The following is a 17334-nucleotide window of genomic DNA, read 5'->3' on the forward strand; positions in this document are numbered from 1 at the left end:
CACCAAGATGGTGAGTGGGGATGACGCCATTATTAGCGTCACCATACCGCTTCTCTGCCTTCTAAAATGGTCTCTGCTCAAAAACAAACATGATGCATTGCAGGCGGAGCGCGATGAGTTGGAGCAAGAAACAGTAGTGGGTGTGGGTGATAACACACAGCCCAGCCTCGTCTCATCACAATGTGCAGTGGAGGACTATGACGAGGAGGAGGATGAAGACATGGAGAAACTCTCCGGCCAAATTGAGGATATGACATGCACACCAGTCATATCCTCGGTTCAGCGTGGCTGGCCAGAGGACAGGGTAGATGAGGAGGAGGAGGTTGAGGAGGAGGACAGCATGTTCAGTCATCGTGTTGATCAGGATACTGAAGTACTGGCTGTTAAGAGTCTGGCGCACATGGCTGACTTTATGGTAAGCTGCCTGTCTCGTGACCCTAACTTTAAGAACATCTTGGCCGACAATCATTACTGGTTGGTAACACTTTTAGACCCACGCTACAAGGAGAACTTTATGTCTCTTATTCCCGAGGCAGAGAGGTCAGCCAAAATGCAGCAGTTCCGGAAGGCCATAGTCACGGAAGTAGGCAAAGCATTCCCCTCACAAAACGCTAGCGGCATAGGTCAGGAATCAGTGGACAACCAAGGCGTACAGCCGAGAGGGGCACAAGTCCAATCCGCCAGAGGTAGGGGAACAGTCTTTAAGATGTGGGACAGTTTTCTCAGCCCCTCACGTACCACAGCCCCTGAGGTGCGGGGTAGTGCCACAAGAAATCCTAAGTTTGCCCAGATGCTCAAGGAGTACCTTGCAGATCGAAAAACTGTACTCCGACATTCCTCTGTGCCTTACAATTATTGGGTATCCAAGCTGGACACGTGGCATGAATTGGCTCTCTACGCCTTGGAAGTCCTGGGCTGCCCTGCCGCTAGCGTTTTGTCAGAGCGTGTTTTTAGTGCCGCAGGTGGAATCATTACAGATAAACGCACCCGCCTGTCAACTGAAAATGCTGACAGGCTGACTCTGATCAAGATGAACAAGGGTTGGATTGGGCCAGACTTCACCACACCACCAGCAAATGAGAGCGGAATTTAAAGTTTGTAACGGGAATTTGCCATGTACCTCCAATCACCCATGGGTACACACTTCTGGACTTTGGATAATCGCTGGACTGCTCCTCCTTCTCCTCATGCGCCACCATGATGACCGTTACAATAGTTAGGCCGTTGATTCAGGTATACCCCCAGTGGTAAATTTTTTCGCCCATTCTTTCAGAATGGACATTACAACGACAGGAGACCCGCTCCTTTGCAATGGGAACAATGTTTTGAGGCCCTCATGCACATCTCTATCCAGGGACAATGTGGAGCCTCCCAATTTTTGGCTGCCCTGCCAAAGGGCTATACTACAATAGACCCACTTCCTTACAATGGGCACTTCTGGTTTACAGGCCCTCATGCACATCTCTATCCAGGGACAATGTGGAGCCTCCCAATTTTTGGCTGTCCTGCCAAAGGGCTATACTACAATAGACCCACTTCCTTACAATGGGCACTTCAGGTTTACAGGCCCTCATGCACGTCTCTATCCAGGGACAATGTGGAGCCTCCCAATTTTTGGCTGCCCTGCCAAAGGGCTATACTACAATAGACCCACTTTCCTTACAATAGGCACTTCTGATTTACAGGCCATCATGCACGTCTCTATCCAGGGACAATGTGGAGCCTCCCAATTTTTGGCTGCCCTGCCAAAAGGCTATACTACAAAAGACCCACTTCCTTACAATGGGCACTTCTGGTTTACAGACCATCATGCACGTCTCTATCCAGGGACAATGTGGAGCCTCCCAATTTTTGGCTGCCTGCCTAAGGGCTATACTACAATAGACCCACTTCCTTACAATGGGCACTTCAGGTTTACAGGCCCTCATGCACGTCTCTATCCAGGGACAATGTGGAGTCTCCCAATTTTTGGCTGCCCTGCCAAAGGGCTATACTACAATAGACCCACTTCCTTACAATGGGCACTTCAGGTTTACAGGCCCTCATGCACGTCTGTATGCAGGGGCATTGGTGAACCTCACAATTTTGGACTGCCCTGGCAAAGGAAAATACTACAAAGACTCACTTCCTCAAAATGGGCACATTAGACTCAAGAGGCCTTCATGTACATCTCTTCTCAGGGACATCGGAGTGCCACACAATGTTTTCACGTAAAATCTTTCATGTAATCTCCAAAAGTAACATACACCAGCTCTATCTCACTATTGGGTATGTGCCCTTAACATTTCCTAGCATTTTTGAAGGTTTTCTGGTGAGTCCGTAAAAATGGCGTAAAACGCGGACAAAATTGTTCACAGCTGTGACTTTTGAGTGATAAATGCTTCAAGGGGTCTTCCCCATGCTGTTGCCATGTCATTTGAGCACTCTTCTGAGACTTTTGTGACATTTTTAGGGTTTCTACATGCTGCCGGGGGGTCATTTCATAAAAATACTCGGGTCTCCCATAGGATAACATTGGGCTCGGTGCTAGGGCCGCGTACACGAGTATCTTGGGATGCTCGGCCCGAGCCTCGAGCACCCGAGCTTTTTAGTACTCGCTCATCACTAATTGCTAGCAATGTCGAGCGCGATCGCACCCGCCCCCATCGTACGTGCGACATGTGGTGATCGCTGCCATAGCGAACATTATTGCTACGGCAGCGTCACACGCACATACCTTGTCAGCAATGTCGCTGTGACCGCCAAACAATCCCTTCTTCAAGGGGGAGGTGCGTTCGGCATTATAGCGACGTCACTGCGGCATCACTAAGCGTCCGGCCAATAGAAGCGGAGGGGCGGAAATGAGCGGCCGGAACATGCAGCCCACCTCCTTCCTTCCTCAGTGCCGGTAGACACAGGTAAGGAGATATTCGTCTTGCCTGCGGTATCACACGTAGAGATGTGTGCTGCCGCAGGAATGACGAACAACATTGTACCTGCAGCCTTAATGATATTTTGGAATAGGGGAGCATGTCAACGATTAACAATTTTGCATGATTTTGCAACCTTTTTTGATCGCACGTAGGTGTCACAAGCAATGACACCGCTAACGCGGCCGGATGTGCGTCACGGCTTCCGTGACCCCAACGACATCGCTTTAGCGATGTCACTGCTTGTAAAGTGGCCTTAAGGCAAGAGGAACAAGCATGGATGTAGTGTTGAGCTCCTCCGCAGTAGAAACAGACCCATGGCTCAACAATGTTCTCGTCATTGGCCGGACATATTGATGTAATAAGCCCTCATAAATTCAAGAACCAAAGCAGAAACTAGAAACTGGGAAACCAGCGGAATCTCGAGGGATGGAGTCGGGTGCATAGGTTTCCTTTCACGAGTCACCTCCATGGATCATTCCTGGAACCTGCAAGTAACCTGGATAGACAAGGAAATCAAATCATTCAGTGTAGTGGGAATATCATGGCTACCAGTTCATCCTTAATCCTCCGGATATATCTTCCAAAAAAGGCTGACACCCAACCCTGAATATTCCATCCCAGTTCCGAGGAGAGAGTGCAGAATTGAACCACATACTGACCGCCAGTCTGAACACCTTGATGCAGCTGCAGTAGAGGGATGCAACAGAGGCAACACGACCCAGCTCATGAAAACTTTACGGAAGACCTCCAGAAAGCCCAGGACTGCAGAAGTTACCGGGTCTCTTCTCTCCCACTGGGGTTTGACCCAGGTAAGGGCCTTCCAAAGAGGTGTGACATCAGGACCAGTCTGAAGAAAAGTAGTGGTCCAAAAGTTCAAAGTGCAGAGTGCCCTGGTTGAGGAAACCTCGGCATTGCTTTGGCTTACATTGAAATGAGGTGGAGCAGGCTGATGAGGCCAGCATGCTCTCAGTGCAGGAGCTACAGGCTGGGTAGATGCAGATGAGACAACTGGACCCAAGTCCTTCAAATGACTATTCATGAACTGCAGATGCAACAGAATCTTATCCTGCTGGGCTTGCATGTGAGACATCTCCTGCTACAGCACTGGAAGCAAAAGGGTGTCGAAGTGAGAGGAGTCCATGGCCTGAGCAAACTTCTGAGCTTGTCAAGGTTGCGCTGTGAAAGAGTGGACCCACTGGACTACAGGGGGTCCCGGGCTTACCCTGACATGGAAGGGGCTTAACTAAACACTTACTGGGTGTTTGCCAGAGCCTCTGGGCTTGGCTGCTGGTAAGACGCCAGATGTAGGCAGGATGACTGGTACAGGCAAGTATGGAGAGTACGGCAGGTATTCATAAGTATGGGTATTAAGCAGAGGTACAGGTAGTGGGTAAAAGACAAATGGGACCTGACAACTAACTAGTAAGACAGTAACTAATTAACTGACCATATTGCTCAGGCACTTCTCCTAGTGGAAGGATGCCTTAAATACCTAGGTCCTTTCAGCCATAGGCTGACGCACTTCCCGGTAATGTTGCGTTGGCCTTTAAAACAGGGAAGGCACTTGACCAACCGAACTACACACCCGGGGACCTGCACAGCGTGCACAGGCCCTGGGAACATGAGGCAGCAGTAGAACAGAGCACGTGGACTGCTGTGGAGAGGCGGGGAAGGGCGCAGTCTGACTGCAGTGGTGAGTTACACAATGTATGCACTGGTCTAATTTAGTTACTGTATATGTCTACAACTAATGAAAAATAAATAACAAAACATATTTATATCTAAAGCTGGCCTCAAGCTATTTCACTAGTTGCTATTATTGCCCTATTTTATCATTCAAATGCAGAAGGAAGCAAGTAAATATCAGGAAGCTCTCAGTATTGGGCTGTGAAGTATGTATATGGCCAATGATTTCTGGACTGGTCGCAGATCACTTGACCTCAACTAATAGTCCAATATTTGCCTGCGAAGCTGTTAGTTCAGGTCAGGAGATCTGCAGATTGTCCAAAAATTATTGTATACAGACCGTGTCATACTCAAATGTGAGGCCTCCCTTACGGATGCATGCAGCGGATGGTCAGAGCAGTCAGCCAAATGCAGGCGATAGCGCTAAGACAAATGCATTATTATGGCTACTTGTACTTTACAGCCTATTAACATACAGCTATACAGTATTTACTAAAGTTCAATAGACCAATAGTGTGTGGTATAAACTGCTACTTGAACGTTTGTAAACACTTTTCTATATTCTGGAAAATTCTGAAGGATTCACAAACTTTCAAACACCACTGTACATAAAATTGCTTTTTTGGCACCATCTTGGAAGAATTCATGTCTCTGGTTTGTTAAATAAGCCTAGAATGTCTGTTCCAATAATTCTAAATAATAAAGAGTTTGATAAATTCCAGGTGTATGCTAAATATTACATACGAGTATTTAGTACACCTTAAAAGAAGCTAATGAATAACAAAAACATGCTTAACTCAACTCTTACAGAACTATCTTTTAATAGGCTTTTTTTTACAATGTAACAAAATACTGTCCTACAAGTATCATTGAAGCCAAATATCTACTAAAAATACATGCAAACCCTCTTGTGCCTTTATTATTCAATACTAATGGCACTCACAACAATAATAACACAGTACAGGCTTTGCTTTTCCGTCAAATCAAAATAGTTCTCCTATGATGTAAGGACCTTAGTGAAAGTCAGACATCAGCATCTGAAAAATTCTATTTCTTCGTCGCTGTACTCCATAGAAGTCACATTGGGAATATAGAATTTTAATAGAAAACCTTCATAGTCTTACAACATCCACCATGTATAACATCTTCATTACTAGTTTTGATTCAAAAGGTAATGATTTCTCTTTGCGTACAGATGCGGGAAACAGAAAATGTTACAAATAGAATGAAAAGTAGAATGATACATTGTATATACTACTATAAACAGCTACATTAAAAGACAAATAGGGTTTTTTCCTTAATTGTAATCTCGCTACCTTTAAACACCAATTTGTAAGAGCCTACTATAAAGTTACACTAGTGGCTTTGTATCTTTAAAATCTTTGGTGAATTGCTTTAGTGCTAGCAATGACTATTTTCACACCTTTTTTGTATAAATGTAATTTATACATAAAGATTGTTAACTTTCTAAATATAGTTATATCATTTAGATTAGTGTCGTCCCGATCTGCAGATTTTTGGTGGGACCGGAGGACCATTTAATAAGTGTAGGGGGCCTCCCAATTCTCAAAAGAATGATGGGACAGTTATTTTTTACTTCCCAATCCCGCCATGGAAGCGCCCACCAAACATGGGGCAAAATCCTTCTCTACTTTCCTCTTTAAAACTACATACATGCTATACTAAACCCAGTTATAGGCGAGTGGTAAGTAATAGCTGTCAGCCGAACAAGCATTCATCCGACACTATCTGATGAGTACGACCAGAATAACATCCTAGCATAGAGATACATATATTATTCTACTAGATGTTATTTAAAATGCTCAGCATGTATATTGTCAGACACATCATTAACTCTTACAATGCAACCGGACAGTTAGATAGAGCAGTTCCTAAAGTAAAGATGTCAGTTCTCAGAATATAAATCATTCGAGCAGATTCATACAGAATTCAGCTCCTAATCTAAAGGAATAGTAAATGCAGCTCAGTATAATAATGTAGGTATAAGAAGTTAGTATTCTGGAAACAATGTATGTACTGTAGGAAATGTGAAATGTATTTTTCAAGGGATTTTAAAAATTACCTATCATCAGTTTCTGGCTGTTCTTTTACTTATAGAGGTGGTCCGACACCTAAAATGTATTTTCTAATTATATTTACCCCCTAACTACTTTTGTAATTATTTTTATTATACAATTCCCTACACTTTTCTCTATCTAATTCCTAAAGATGTTTTTTACTGCAATTCCTGTGATGTTTTGTTTGAGAGGAGTCTTATACATGATATCACAGATGGCTGGGACTGCACTCACTTTCCGCATCATTGATCACCTCTCCTAGAAAAGCACATCATGAGGGGGAGGCGCTGCAGTTACTTACTAGTTTCTTGCATTGCTACCCCCTCTGAAGATGTCCTGGATGACCAGATATGGCCACTATGGGCAGAGGTTAGTGGAGTACCAGCATTCTACTCCTCTCTCTGACACCACATCCGTTGCTTGTGTGAAAGACGTCAGCTGGGGGCGGTGCTAAATGCAGAGAGGGACATCAGTGCCACCCCACAGCCTCAAGCACCGCCCTCAAACAAATAGTCATGAAGGGGTGGTGCTGATACCACTCAATGTTTCTAGCAGAGCCCTCACATGAATCATCATAAGGAGGCAATGCTAGAAGGAGTGAGGTACACCAGCATCACCCCTGATAACGCTTCCCTTGAGGGTAGTCCTAGAGTCTGGGGGAAGCGCTGGCATCACTAACAGCATCTAGCACTGCCCCCTACCAACACAGGCAACAGGAGCAGAGGGAGAAGCAGCATGCCGATGATCCACTAACCTTGGCCACAGCGTCAATCACACATCATCCAGGAACCAGGACATCCTAAAAGAGCAGCGATGCAAGAAACTAGTAAGTAACTGCAGCGCTGCTCCATCATGACATCCTGTTCCAGGAGAGGGGATGGACACTGTGGGATGTAACTGCAGCCCCAGCCTCCTGTGATGTCATATTTAAGACTCCTCTCAAACAAAACATCACAGGAACTGCAGTAAAACAACAAAAATCTTTAGGAATTAGATAGATAGGTAGAAGTGTAAAGAATTGTATATTAGCGATAACTACAAAAGTGATTAGGGGGTAAAGATAGATAGTTAGAAAATACATTTTAGATGTTGGACCACCCCTTTAAGAATTAATGGACAGCTCCAGAGTGATTTTTTTTTCTATCTATTCCTTTTTAAAAAAGGAGACAGAAGTGTCTCTAATTTCTAGGAAAAGTCAGGTCCGAACATAAATCAAAAAAACTGTTTACATTATTGTTTCATATACTTTCAAAATAAGAAACTTTTTAAGGTACTTTATTAAAGAAATATGTTTCTTTATCCTCCAGGACTGATATTTAATTTTCAAAATTCTTAATTCCTGGGTAAAATTGCAGTAAACACAGATTTTTACATTAATGATATACGAGATGGCAGTTGGTACTGATAAGAATCTATATAAAGGGCAGGGGAAGGGAAGGTACTAAAGCCAGAGCTCCTCTGCCCCTCTTCCTCCCATCGAAATAGAATTTTAGCAGTTATTGCTGTCATCTATCCCAGTAATGTAAAAATCTGTCTTCACTGCATACTGATTGTACCCATGAATTGAGAATCTTGAAGTGAAACATTTGTACTGGCGGAGAGAAAGAAGAGGATTTCGCTAATAAAATATATTACAAAGTTTGTTATTTTTATGTGTACTATTGGTTTATCAAATTAAAATGATGATTATTCTTTAAATAGGTTGACTGGGGAGCTCTGGAACTTTGCATTTCCGGCTACCGCTGCTGACACTGACAATAGCTGATCGGTGGAGGTGCCGGGTGTTGGTAGAGTCATCAATGTAAAAGTACTGGACAATCTCTATAAGGCCTTGTTCGCACGTACCTGCTAATTATTCTGCAGCGATTTAACAGCACATGTGCGCTTCAAATCACTGCAGAAACACTGCGTAATGGATGCAGTGTTGCAGCAGAATAAATGCCGATTTCATGCACTATGGCTGCTGCCCCCACCATAGACAGAGTGGGAGCTGCATCCAAAGCGCACGAAATAATTGACATGCTCATTTTATGAACGCACGGATTTGGGTCAAAATTTTGGCATCCAAATCGCTGCGCTCAAAAAAGCAACGTGTGCATGTTTCATGCACAATCTACATAGATTGTGCTGGGGACGCAGGATGCATGCACTTACACTGCAGTGCTAAACCCAGCATAAATGCATGTAATTACGCAACGTGCGCACGAACCCTAAGGGTTGTGGACTTCCAGCAGGCAGAGTGGAATCCCACAACTTTCTCTGGCTACGATTACAATGAAAGCATTAGATCCCGCCTTTTCTCATAACATCTAGCTATTTGTGCTAACCCAGCAGTGCTGCATACTTTAAGTGATTACTGAACAGTAACATGAGAGCGATTAGCATTTAGTAATCACTTAGTAAAGGGTGCGGCAGCGCTGGGCTAGGGGAAAGAGCTAGATCTTGCGATAATAACCGAGATCTCAAGCTTTCAAAGAGAGAGAGGTCACGAACGATTTTTGGATCACACTCTGCATGCCACCCAGACGTTTGACCTGGCTTTTATTGGAAAGTCTGGGGGGGGGGTTTAGCAGGGCATTAAAGACACTGGGGGTCACCTTTGATAAGTTATATTTCCAAAAATCTGCATTTTTTTTGTCTGTCCACGGATTTTTTAAATAAAAAGTGCAACCATAGACTGGTGATAGTCTATGATGTCCTATGATATCTGGGGTCTGATCCTCTGCTAAGGCTAGGTTCACACTTCCGTTGTTTTAAATCCGTCATGTCCGTCAGCAACGGATCAGTCGTTTTTAAGTTGTCAACTGATGCAACGGATGTGTTTTTCACAGGATTCCTTTCACAGGAATCCTGTGAAAAAACTAATCTGTTGCGTCCGTTGCATCCGCTGTGTGTCCGTTTTTTGACGGATCAGTCATGATCTGTTTGTAATTGGGACAGCCCAGTGGGTGTGCCAAACCTGCTGGGCATGCTCAGTAGAGCATGACGGAATCCAGCGCAGGATTCCGTCGTAAGACGGATTACGACGGAATCCAGCACCATAGACATACATTACAAGCGTGACGGACTGCGGCGCATTCCTGCGCGGTGCGTCAATTTTGACGGTTAGAAAAACGTTACATTCTGCGTTGCAACGGACGCAACGCAGGGTCATCAGTCGCAATTCGCCACTATTGCAAGTCTATGGGACAAAACGGATAGCGTTGTTTACCAGAGCGGCGGATTGTGACTGATACATTTTAGCGGAAATGTGAACTTAGCCTAATGTAGCTGTTTGTGTCCGCCCTCCTCTGAAATTTTAGTAGAGACTGTGATTGGCTTTGAAAAAATGACATGGTGTGTAACCAGAATGTGGATTTAGGAAGACATTGTATAAGTCTTACATGAACATTGAAGTCACCTATTAGGGCAGGTTAGCTAGGCTGCCTGCATTTAGGTATTGCTCTGTCCATTACAGAGGCTTCTGTAATCTACTGTAATCTAAGAGGAATCTCCTATTTAGCAAATATAATCTAAGGTCCATACATGGCATATAAAATTACAACATGATGGCCTCGAAGTGATGAAATTAAAAGGTACAAAATGAATATAAAAATGAAAGGAACCTCTATTAAAATAACGGTCATGAATTTTGTTGTCACATTCCATAAAACAATTTTTCAGTGGTGTAATCTATAATTTATTTGAATTGGCCCTAATGGGGTCGGCCAGGTATGATATAGCCACAGGAGAGATGATAAGTTGCAGTTTGCTGCGAGTCGTCCAACTGATCACAAGAATGGGGCTCTGAAATCCCTACATGGTCTTTATTCATTGTCTACGGGACAGATATAACGGCCACTGCTCCTTCCCACCAGACATTTCACACAAATGTATTTAAAACAAAGATAATTAATTGAACAGCATAATCGAGATACACAACTGAAGATTATAAGCAGGCACAAGACTCTATAAAACAAAAGTTAGACAATTTATAAAGGGAACATAATATTTCTACAAAGGGAGCAATCCTACAGTAGATATGAATGGTTCCTATTGTATATTGTATTGTTCCCTTTCAGTTTTAAGTGTAACAAGACAAAAATAAAAAATGAGCTAAAAAAAACTCCCTACAGAGCACGCTGAATCCCTCCATTATTATAATACATACACAGTGGCATGCAAAAGTTTGGAAAGTGACGGTGATGGTTTTCCTGAAGCATCTTTTTTTGGCATCTATCACGTAGTGTTTTGGATTTGCTGCTAATGTTTTATTTTTTCTTTCATTATGCTCAGAATAGTGAGTGGTTCCACTTGGAAGTTCGCTGAAGAATGAAATGGCTAACATACATTTCTGTAATGCCTTTATCTCACTACAGTTTGCTACATCCTAACAGTGTGCAATATGCATACTGTCAAGACTTGGCTGTTTGCATGTTTTTTGCAGTACAAGTTGTATGCTCTATTGCATAACTAGATGTATATAGATCTTTCGGATTATAGAGTATCTATACTTTATATTTTAACTATATGATAGACCCTGAAAAACCCAACAGATTGGTGGGGGTCCTGATCCTGTCTAATGTGGAGCAGGGATGCTCTGTTCCTGATTGACATTGTACATAGAGCACCCTATGGGCTCAATTAACAGTCTTTGAGGAGATATTCCACTCTGCGTACCAGCTGATAGACATCTATGTAGCCCATACACCACTCTGCATACAGGTTGATAGATTCTATGGAGCCCATACACCACTCTGCATATTAACTGATAGACTTCTATGGAGCGCGTACACCACTCTGCATACTGGCTGATATACTTCTATGGAGCCCATATACCACTCTGCGTACCAGCTGATAGACATCTATGTATCCCATACACCAATCTGCATACAGGTTGATAGATTCTATGGAGCCCGTACACCACTCTGCATGCCGACTGATAGACTTCTATGGAGCGCGTAAACCACTCTGCATACAGGATGATGGAATCTATGAAGCCCGTACACCACTCTTTGCACAGGCTGATAGACGTCTATGGAGCCCGTACACCACTCTGTGCAGGACAAGGCATGAATTTATCAAACAATCACAGTAAAAGACTCTAAAGATGTTTGTAAAATGTTTTGAAACAGGACAGGTTTTTTTTCTGAAGGTAAATAACCTTGTTAAGAAATTATTCAGAATAAATAAAGAGTAAATGTAATTTTCATTATTATTTAATAAATCAACAGTACATATGAAATGAGAAACTTTGTAATTTATCTTATTAGAGAAATCTGCTTCTTTCTCCACTGCTGGACTGATCTTTTACTATCAATCTGTAAAATCAGTCTTCAGTGAATACATGCGTTCCCAGTACTGAGATAGGAGATGGCAGCTGATGCTTACATTTTTTTAAAATAGTTACTGTCATTTCAGGAAAACTTGAAGCAGAATGTTTGTGTCTGCCTCCAACTCCTTCATTCTCTTTCTGCACACATCTTCATAGAATCTTATCATTATTAACTGTCATCTCCTATCTCAGTAGTTGGAAAATCTGTCTTCACTGAATACAGATTTTACTAATGAATACAGAGATTACAGAGTTTAAAGAGTAAAGGCCGCTTTACACGCTGCGACATCGCTAGCGTTTGCTAGCGATGTTGAGCGCAATAGCACCCGTCCCCGTCGTCCGTGCGATATTTGGTGATCGCTGCCGTAGCGAACATTATCGCTACGGCAGCGTCACACGCACATACCTTGTCAGCGACATCGCTGTGACCGCCGAACAAGCCCTCCCTCAAGGGGGAGGTGCGTTCAGCGTCATAGTGACGTCACTGCTGTGTCACTAAGCGGACGGCCAATAGAAGCAGTGGGGCGGAGATGAGCGGGACAAAACATCCCGCCCACCTCCTTCCTTCCTCATTGCCAGTGGGACGGAGGTAAGGAGATGTTCGTTGCTCCTGCGGTGTCACACATAGCGATGTGTGGTGCCACAGGAACGAGGACCAACATCGCTACTTACCTGACAACTATTTTTTGTAATTAAACGACCTCTCCAAAACAAACGATTTTTGTCTTTTTTGCGATCGTTTTAGGTTGCTCCAACCTGTCACACGCTGCAACGTCGCTAACGACGCCGGGTGTGCGTCTCAAACCCCGTGACTTCCCAACGATATATAATTAGCGATGTCACAGCGTGTAAAGTACCCTTATCTGTCATTTCAGGAGAACTTGCAGCAGAATGTTTGTGTCTGCCTGCAGCTCCTTCATTCTCCTTTTCCTCCCATCTTCATAGAATCTTATAAATATAAGCTGTTATGTCCTATCTCAGTAATGGGAAAATCTGTCTTCACTGAATACAGATTTTACCAATGAATATAGAGTCTACAAAGTGAAAGATCAGTCTAGGAGGAACAACAAGCAGATGTCTCTGATAATATTTATTACAATGTTTTTTATCTTCATCTGTTCTGAGATTTATGAAAAAAAAACAAAAAAATTAAATGACGGTTACTATATAATTTTAGGTTCAATTAAGTTAAAAAAACAACTAAAACAAACTGCTGTTTAAGAGTATACAGTACCTGTCACCAGATTTTGCAATACAAGCTAAATTGATCTCTCTGATGTACTTACTTTGGATATATCAAATATGTCAAATATCTGTGTACATATTTTTTGGATTATAAGACGACCTTTTTTTTCCGGGTGCAGGACGCGATGGACTTCAGGAAAATAGCACCGGAGGCGGTGCATGTGCAGATTAATATCTCGGAGAGCCGAAATCTCCATCTGAGCATGTGCCACCTCCGGCACCATTTCCTGAAGGCCATTGCTAGAGAATTAGTGACGCCTGCCTTCCGCCGCCAGTACAATTCCTCCTCACAGCCTAGAGCCCGCAGCATCACCCCATGACTTCCTATGACCCCGCTCCACCGCCCCCACATCACCCAGTAAGTGACATTCAACTAATATGACAGACCCCTATTTTTATATTAAAACATCTTTTTTCCATTTCCTCCTCTAAAGCCTGCTTTACACGTTACAATTACACATGCGATCTCGTATGCGATCGCACACTCCCCCATCGTCTGTGTGGCATGTTCAATTTGTTGCCCGTGTCGCACAAACGATTAAATCTCGTCACACATACTTACCTTCCATACGACCTCGATGTGGGTGGCGAACAACCACTTCCTGTAGTGGGAGGGACGTTCGGCGTCACAGGACGTCACACGGCAGCCGGCCAATAGAAGCGGAGGGGCGGAGATGAGCGGGACGTAAACATTACGCCCACCTCTTTCCTTCAATATTGCAGGCGGGACGCAGGTAAGATGTGTTCATCGTTCCCGGGGTGTCACACACTGCGATGTGTGCTGCCTCGGGAACATTGAAAAACCGGACGTTCAATTTTTAGTAATTGAACGACGTGTATGCGATCAACGGTTTTCCGTTCAATCGCAATCGCACGTAGGTTTCACACACTACAATATCACTAACGATGCCGGATGTGTATCACTTACGACGTGACCCCGCTGACACATCGTTAGATATATTGTAGCGTGTAAAGCCTGCTTAAGTTTGGGGTGTTCATATAGTCTGATGCATCTAATAAGCCGAAAAATACGATAATTCTTTTATAACATGTTTCCATTTAATGCTAAAATAAGCAAGCATAAGCCCAGCTGGAGATTACAGTCCAGCTAGACTAGACAGTCATTTTGACATGACATTTTCAAAGTAAGTACAGCAGCCTCATCAGTCTGAGAAATCTATTTAATATTGATACATTGTGAAGTCTAGTGACAGATTCTTATCAACCGTTTAGAATCTTCCTTTAAGGATAAATATATGTATAAAAAAGATCCCCATCAAAGTGTTCAACATGTTTTTCTTGTTTTCACAACTTTACTCTGATACCTAACCAGCATTCCTGAAGAACCAATAAGATAGACATCAAATAGGTAGAGTGTGCCTCTTTCTAAACCACCAATTGTTTCTGTAGTTACTGCTCTTTGCACATTGATTTCATGGAAATATTTGCACAGAACTTTCTCCGATTTTGGCCGTGACTCTGGCCCCGAGCAATTGTCAACACTCGCCATTTCCCTCCAGATGTGGTCTAGAAGTTTCCTCTTGTAGACACAGTACATATTCCTTTCTTGGGTTCCCAGCCAGGCAATTGTTATTGAGTTACATGTTCTCAGTTTGTTGAAAGACTTGATTTTCAGACTATTTGGAAAAAAAGGGAATAAAGCTTTGTGCATATGGGATGAAGCCTGAATCATTGCAGATGTGTTTGCTGCTGGTTCTCCTAGCTTGAAAACAGCCAAGTATTTATCCATAAATTTACCAGTAAGGGTTATATGTCTTAAACCTTGAATAGTTTCTGAAACCATTAATTTACCATTTTTTGATATCTGAGCTCTCAGTTGGCCTCGACATACCTGGAATGTGAAGTGGACCTTTTTATGCAATGCTTGGTACTGAAAGCTGTATGGTTTTGGTCTTTTACCATCAAACTTAATTTGTACTATTTTGCCATCCTTTAGCTGGATATCCTTGGGTTTAGGTTCCAACCATGTCTTCGCAAAGGTGCCTGTGTAGGCTGCACTAGCATTGGTTAACAAGTTGACTACAAATACGTCAAAGTAGTATTGGGTGTTTGAGCTCAAATTTGATACCGTGTAGGTGTTTTTGTTCCCAACACATGTCTGTCTCACCTCTATGTTGCTGGTTTTATGGATAATATGTAAATCACTGTTTGATAGGAGCATAACCCGTTGATTTTCATCAAGATATTTTGAGATGGGAAAACTTGCCAATTTTGGCCATTTCCTTCCCGCAGATCGAATAGCTGTATCAGCAGCACACATACTTTTATAGTTATGTTTTTCATTCACTAGAATACAATATTCAATGTGGTCTTTCTGCTTCACTGCTGATGGACTTGGTTTCCAGACCAAAGAAACAGAGTTGTGGTTGACTGTGGTGACATCAATCCGTGGATCTCCTGGAAGTTCAGGGAAAAGATTTCCATGTGTTAAGTCAGTTGTAAGATATACTGAGATGTGAGTGTCTCTCTCAGTGGATAAAAACTCAAGGACAAAAAGTGAAGAATACGAAAAAGTTCCCACATAGTTTTCAACAGAGTTTCCTTTATAGTTGAAAAGTGTAGACACGGTCTTGTAGTAGGCCTGGTTTTTCGAGTTATCAAAGGGTCGATATTTTGCTGGAAATAAAGAGATTAACAAGATTATTACTCAATATAAAACTATGAAAAATTATTTATTGGTAGCTATTTCTGAAATCTGTTTCTAAATTCTAACCCTTCGCTGTTTGGGGAATAGATAAATTCAGGGGTAGGTGCTTTTTATATTTCAGGTTAGGTGTACTGACACTATAGCGGGCTTTACACACAGCAACATCGATAGCGATGTCGCTGGTGAAAGCACCCACCCCCGTCGGTTGTGCGTCACAGGTAAATCACTGCCTCTGGCGCACAACATCGCTAGGACCCGTCACACTATACTTAGCTGCCTAGCGACGTCGCTGTGGCCGGTGAACCGCCTCCTTTCTAAGGGGGCGGTTCGTTCGGTGTCACAGCTTCGTCACTAAGCGGCCGCCCAATAGAAGCGGAGGGGCAGAGATGAGCGGGCCGAATATCTCGCCCACCTCCTTCCTTCCTCATTGCTGGCGGCCGAAGGTACGGTGATGTGCCTCGTTCCTGCGGTGTCACACATAGCGATGTGTGCTGCCGTAGGAACGACGAACAACCTGCGTCCTGCAACAGCAACGATAATCGGGAAAGGAACGACGTGTCAACGATTAGGTAAGTAATTTTGATCATTAACGGTCATTCCTGCGTTTCACACGCAACGACGTTGCTAACGTGGCCGGATGTGCGTCACGAATTCCGTGACCCCAAAGACATCTCGTTAGCGATGTCATTGCATGTAAAGCCCGCTTAAGGCTGGCTGCCTTCTGCCCTAATCGGCAATCACTATCAATCAGTACACTCATATGCTGCATTTACACTGAAAGATTATCGTTAACCACTATCATGATGAACAAGCTTGTTTATCAGGTGATCGGCAGATTGTTTACACTGAAAGATTATTGTTCGTTGTTGTTTGTAATCTTTCAGTGTAAACAAGATGCCGATAACACAATAACTCATTCATCCGGTAAATTGGTCTTCTACATAATGCAAAAGATTTTTCTTATTGACAGTGGATTGTCGTGAGTAAACGATGGCATATAATGTGCATTGAACAATCTATTACAGATCATTTAGTGCTGATTGTTTATTGTGGTCATCTGTGTAGACAGGCTATTAAACGATTGCCAAGAGGGAAATGTTTACCAATCGGTGGTTGTTAACTGTTGACAGTCAGTCCATGTACATGGTCACCTACCTCCAATAACAGTTAGCAAACAATGTCTGCATTCTTAGGTTAAGCATTAAAACATGGATGACCATTTTTTGATAGTGGAGGAATGTCTTCCATTTTGGCTTTGTCATTACATATCAGTAACTGTACTGTCAGCTACTAATTGAAAAGCAAGTGTGCCCTATATGTACTAAAGCAGTCACTGATGTAATACCAGGGATTTTATATTGACACCTTCCCTCCTTGTCACTACTAGGCTAAAACTATGCTAATTATGGTTTGAGGAAATCAGAATAGTAA

General features: G+C 43.0%; 1 protein-coding gene across 1 annotated transcript in view; it reads right to left on the reverse strand.

Moving 5' to 3' along the window:
* Positions 1–6766: 6766 nt before the first annotated feature.
* Positions 6767–17334, reverse strand: part of LOC142311012 (protein NDNF-like) — a 43836-nt gene continuing 33268 nt past the window's right edge. Inside the window, exon 4 of the mRNA XM_075348978.1 lies at positions 6767–15872. Coding sequence (XP_075205093.1) covers positions 14521–15872 — 1352 coding nt within the window. The 3' untranslated portion in view covers positions 6767–14520. The remainder of the gene's footprint in view (positions 15873–17334) is intronic.

Source organism: Anomaloglossus baeobatrachus, chromosome 5 (genome assembly GCF_048569485.1).
Source record: "Anomaloglossus baeobatrachus isolate aAnoBae1 chromosome 5, aAnoBae1.hap1, whole genome shotgun sequence".
Lineage (NCBI taxonomy): Eukaryota > Metazoa > Chordata > Amphibia > Anura > Aromobatidae > Anomaloglossus > Anomaloglossus baeobatrachus.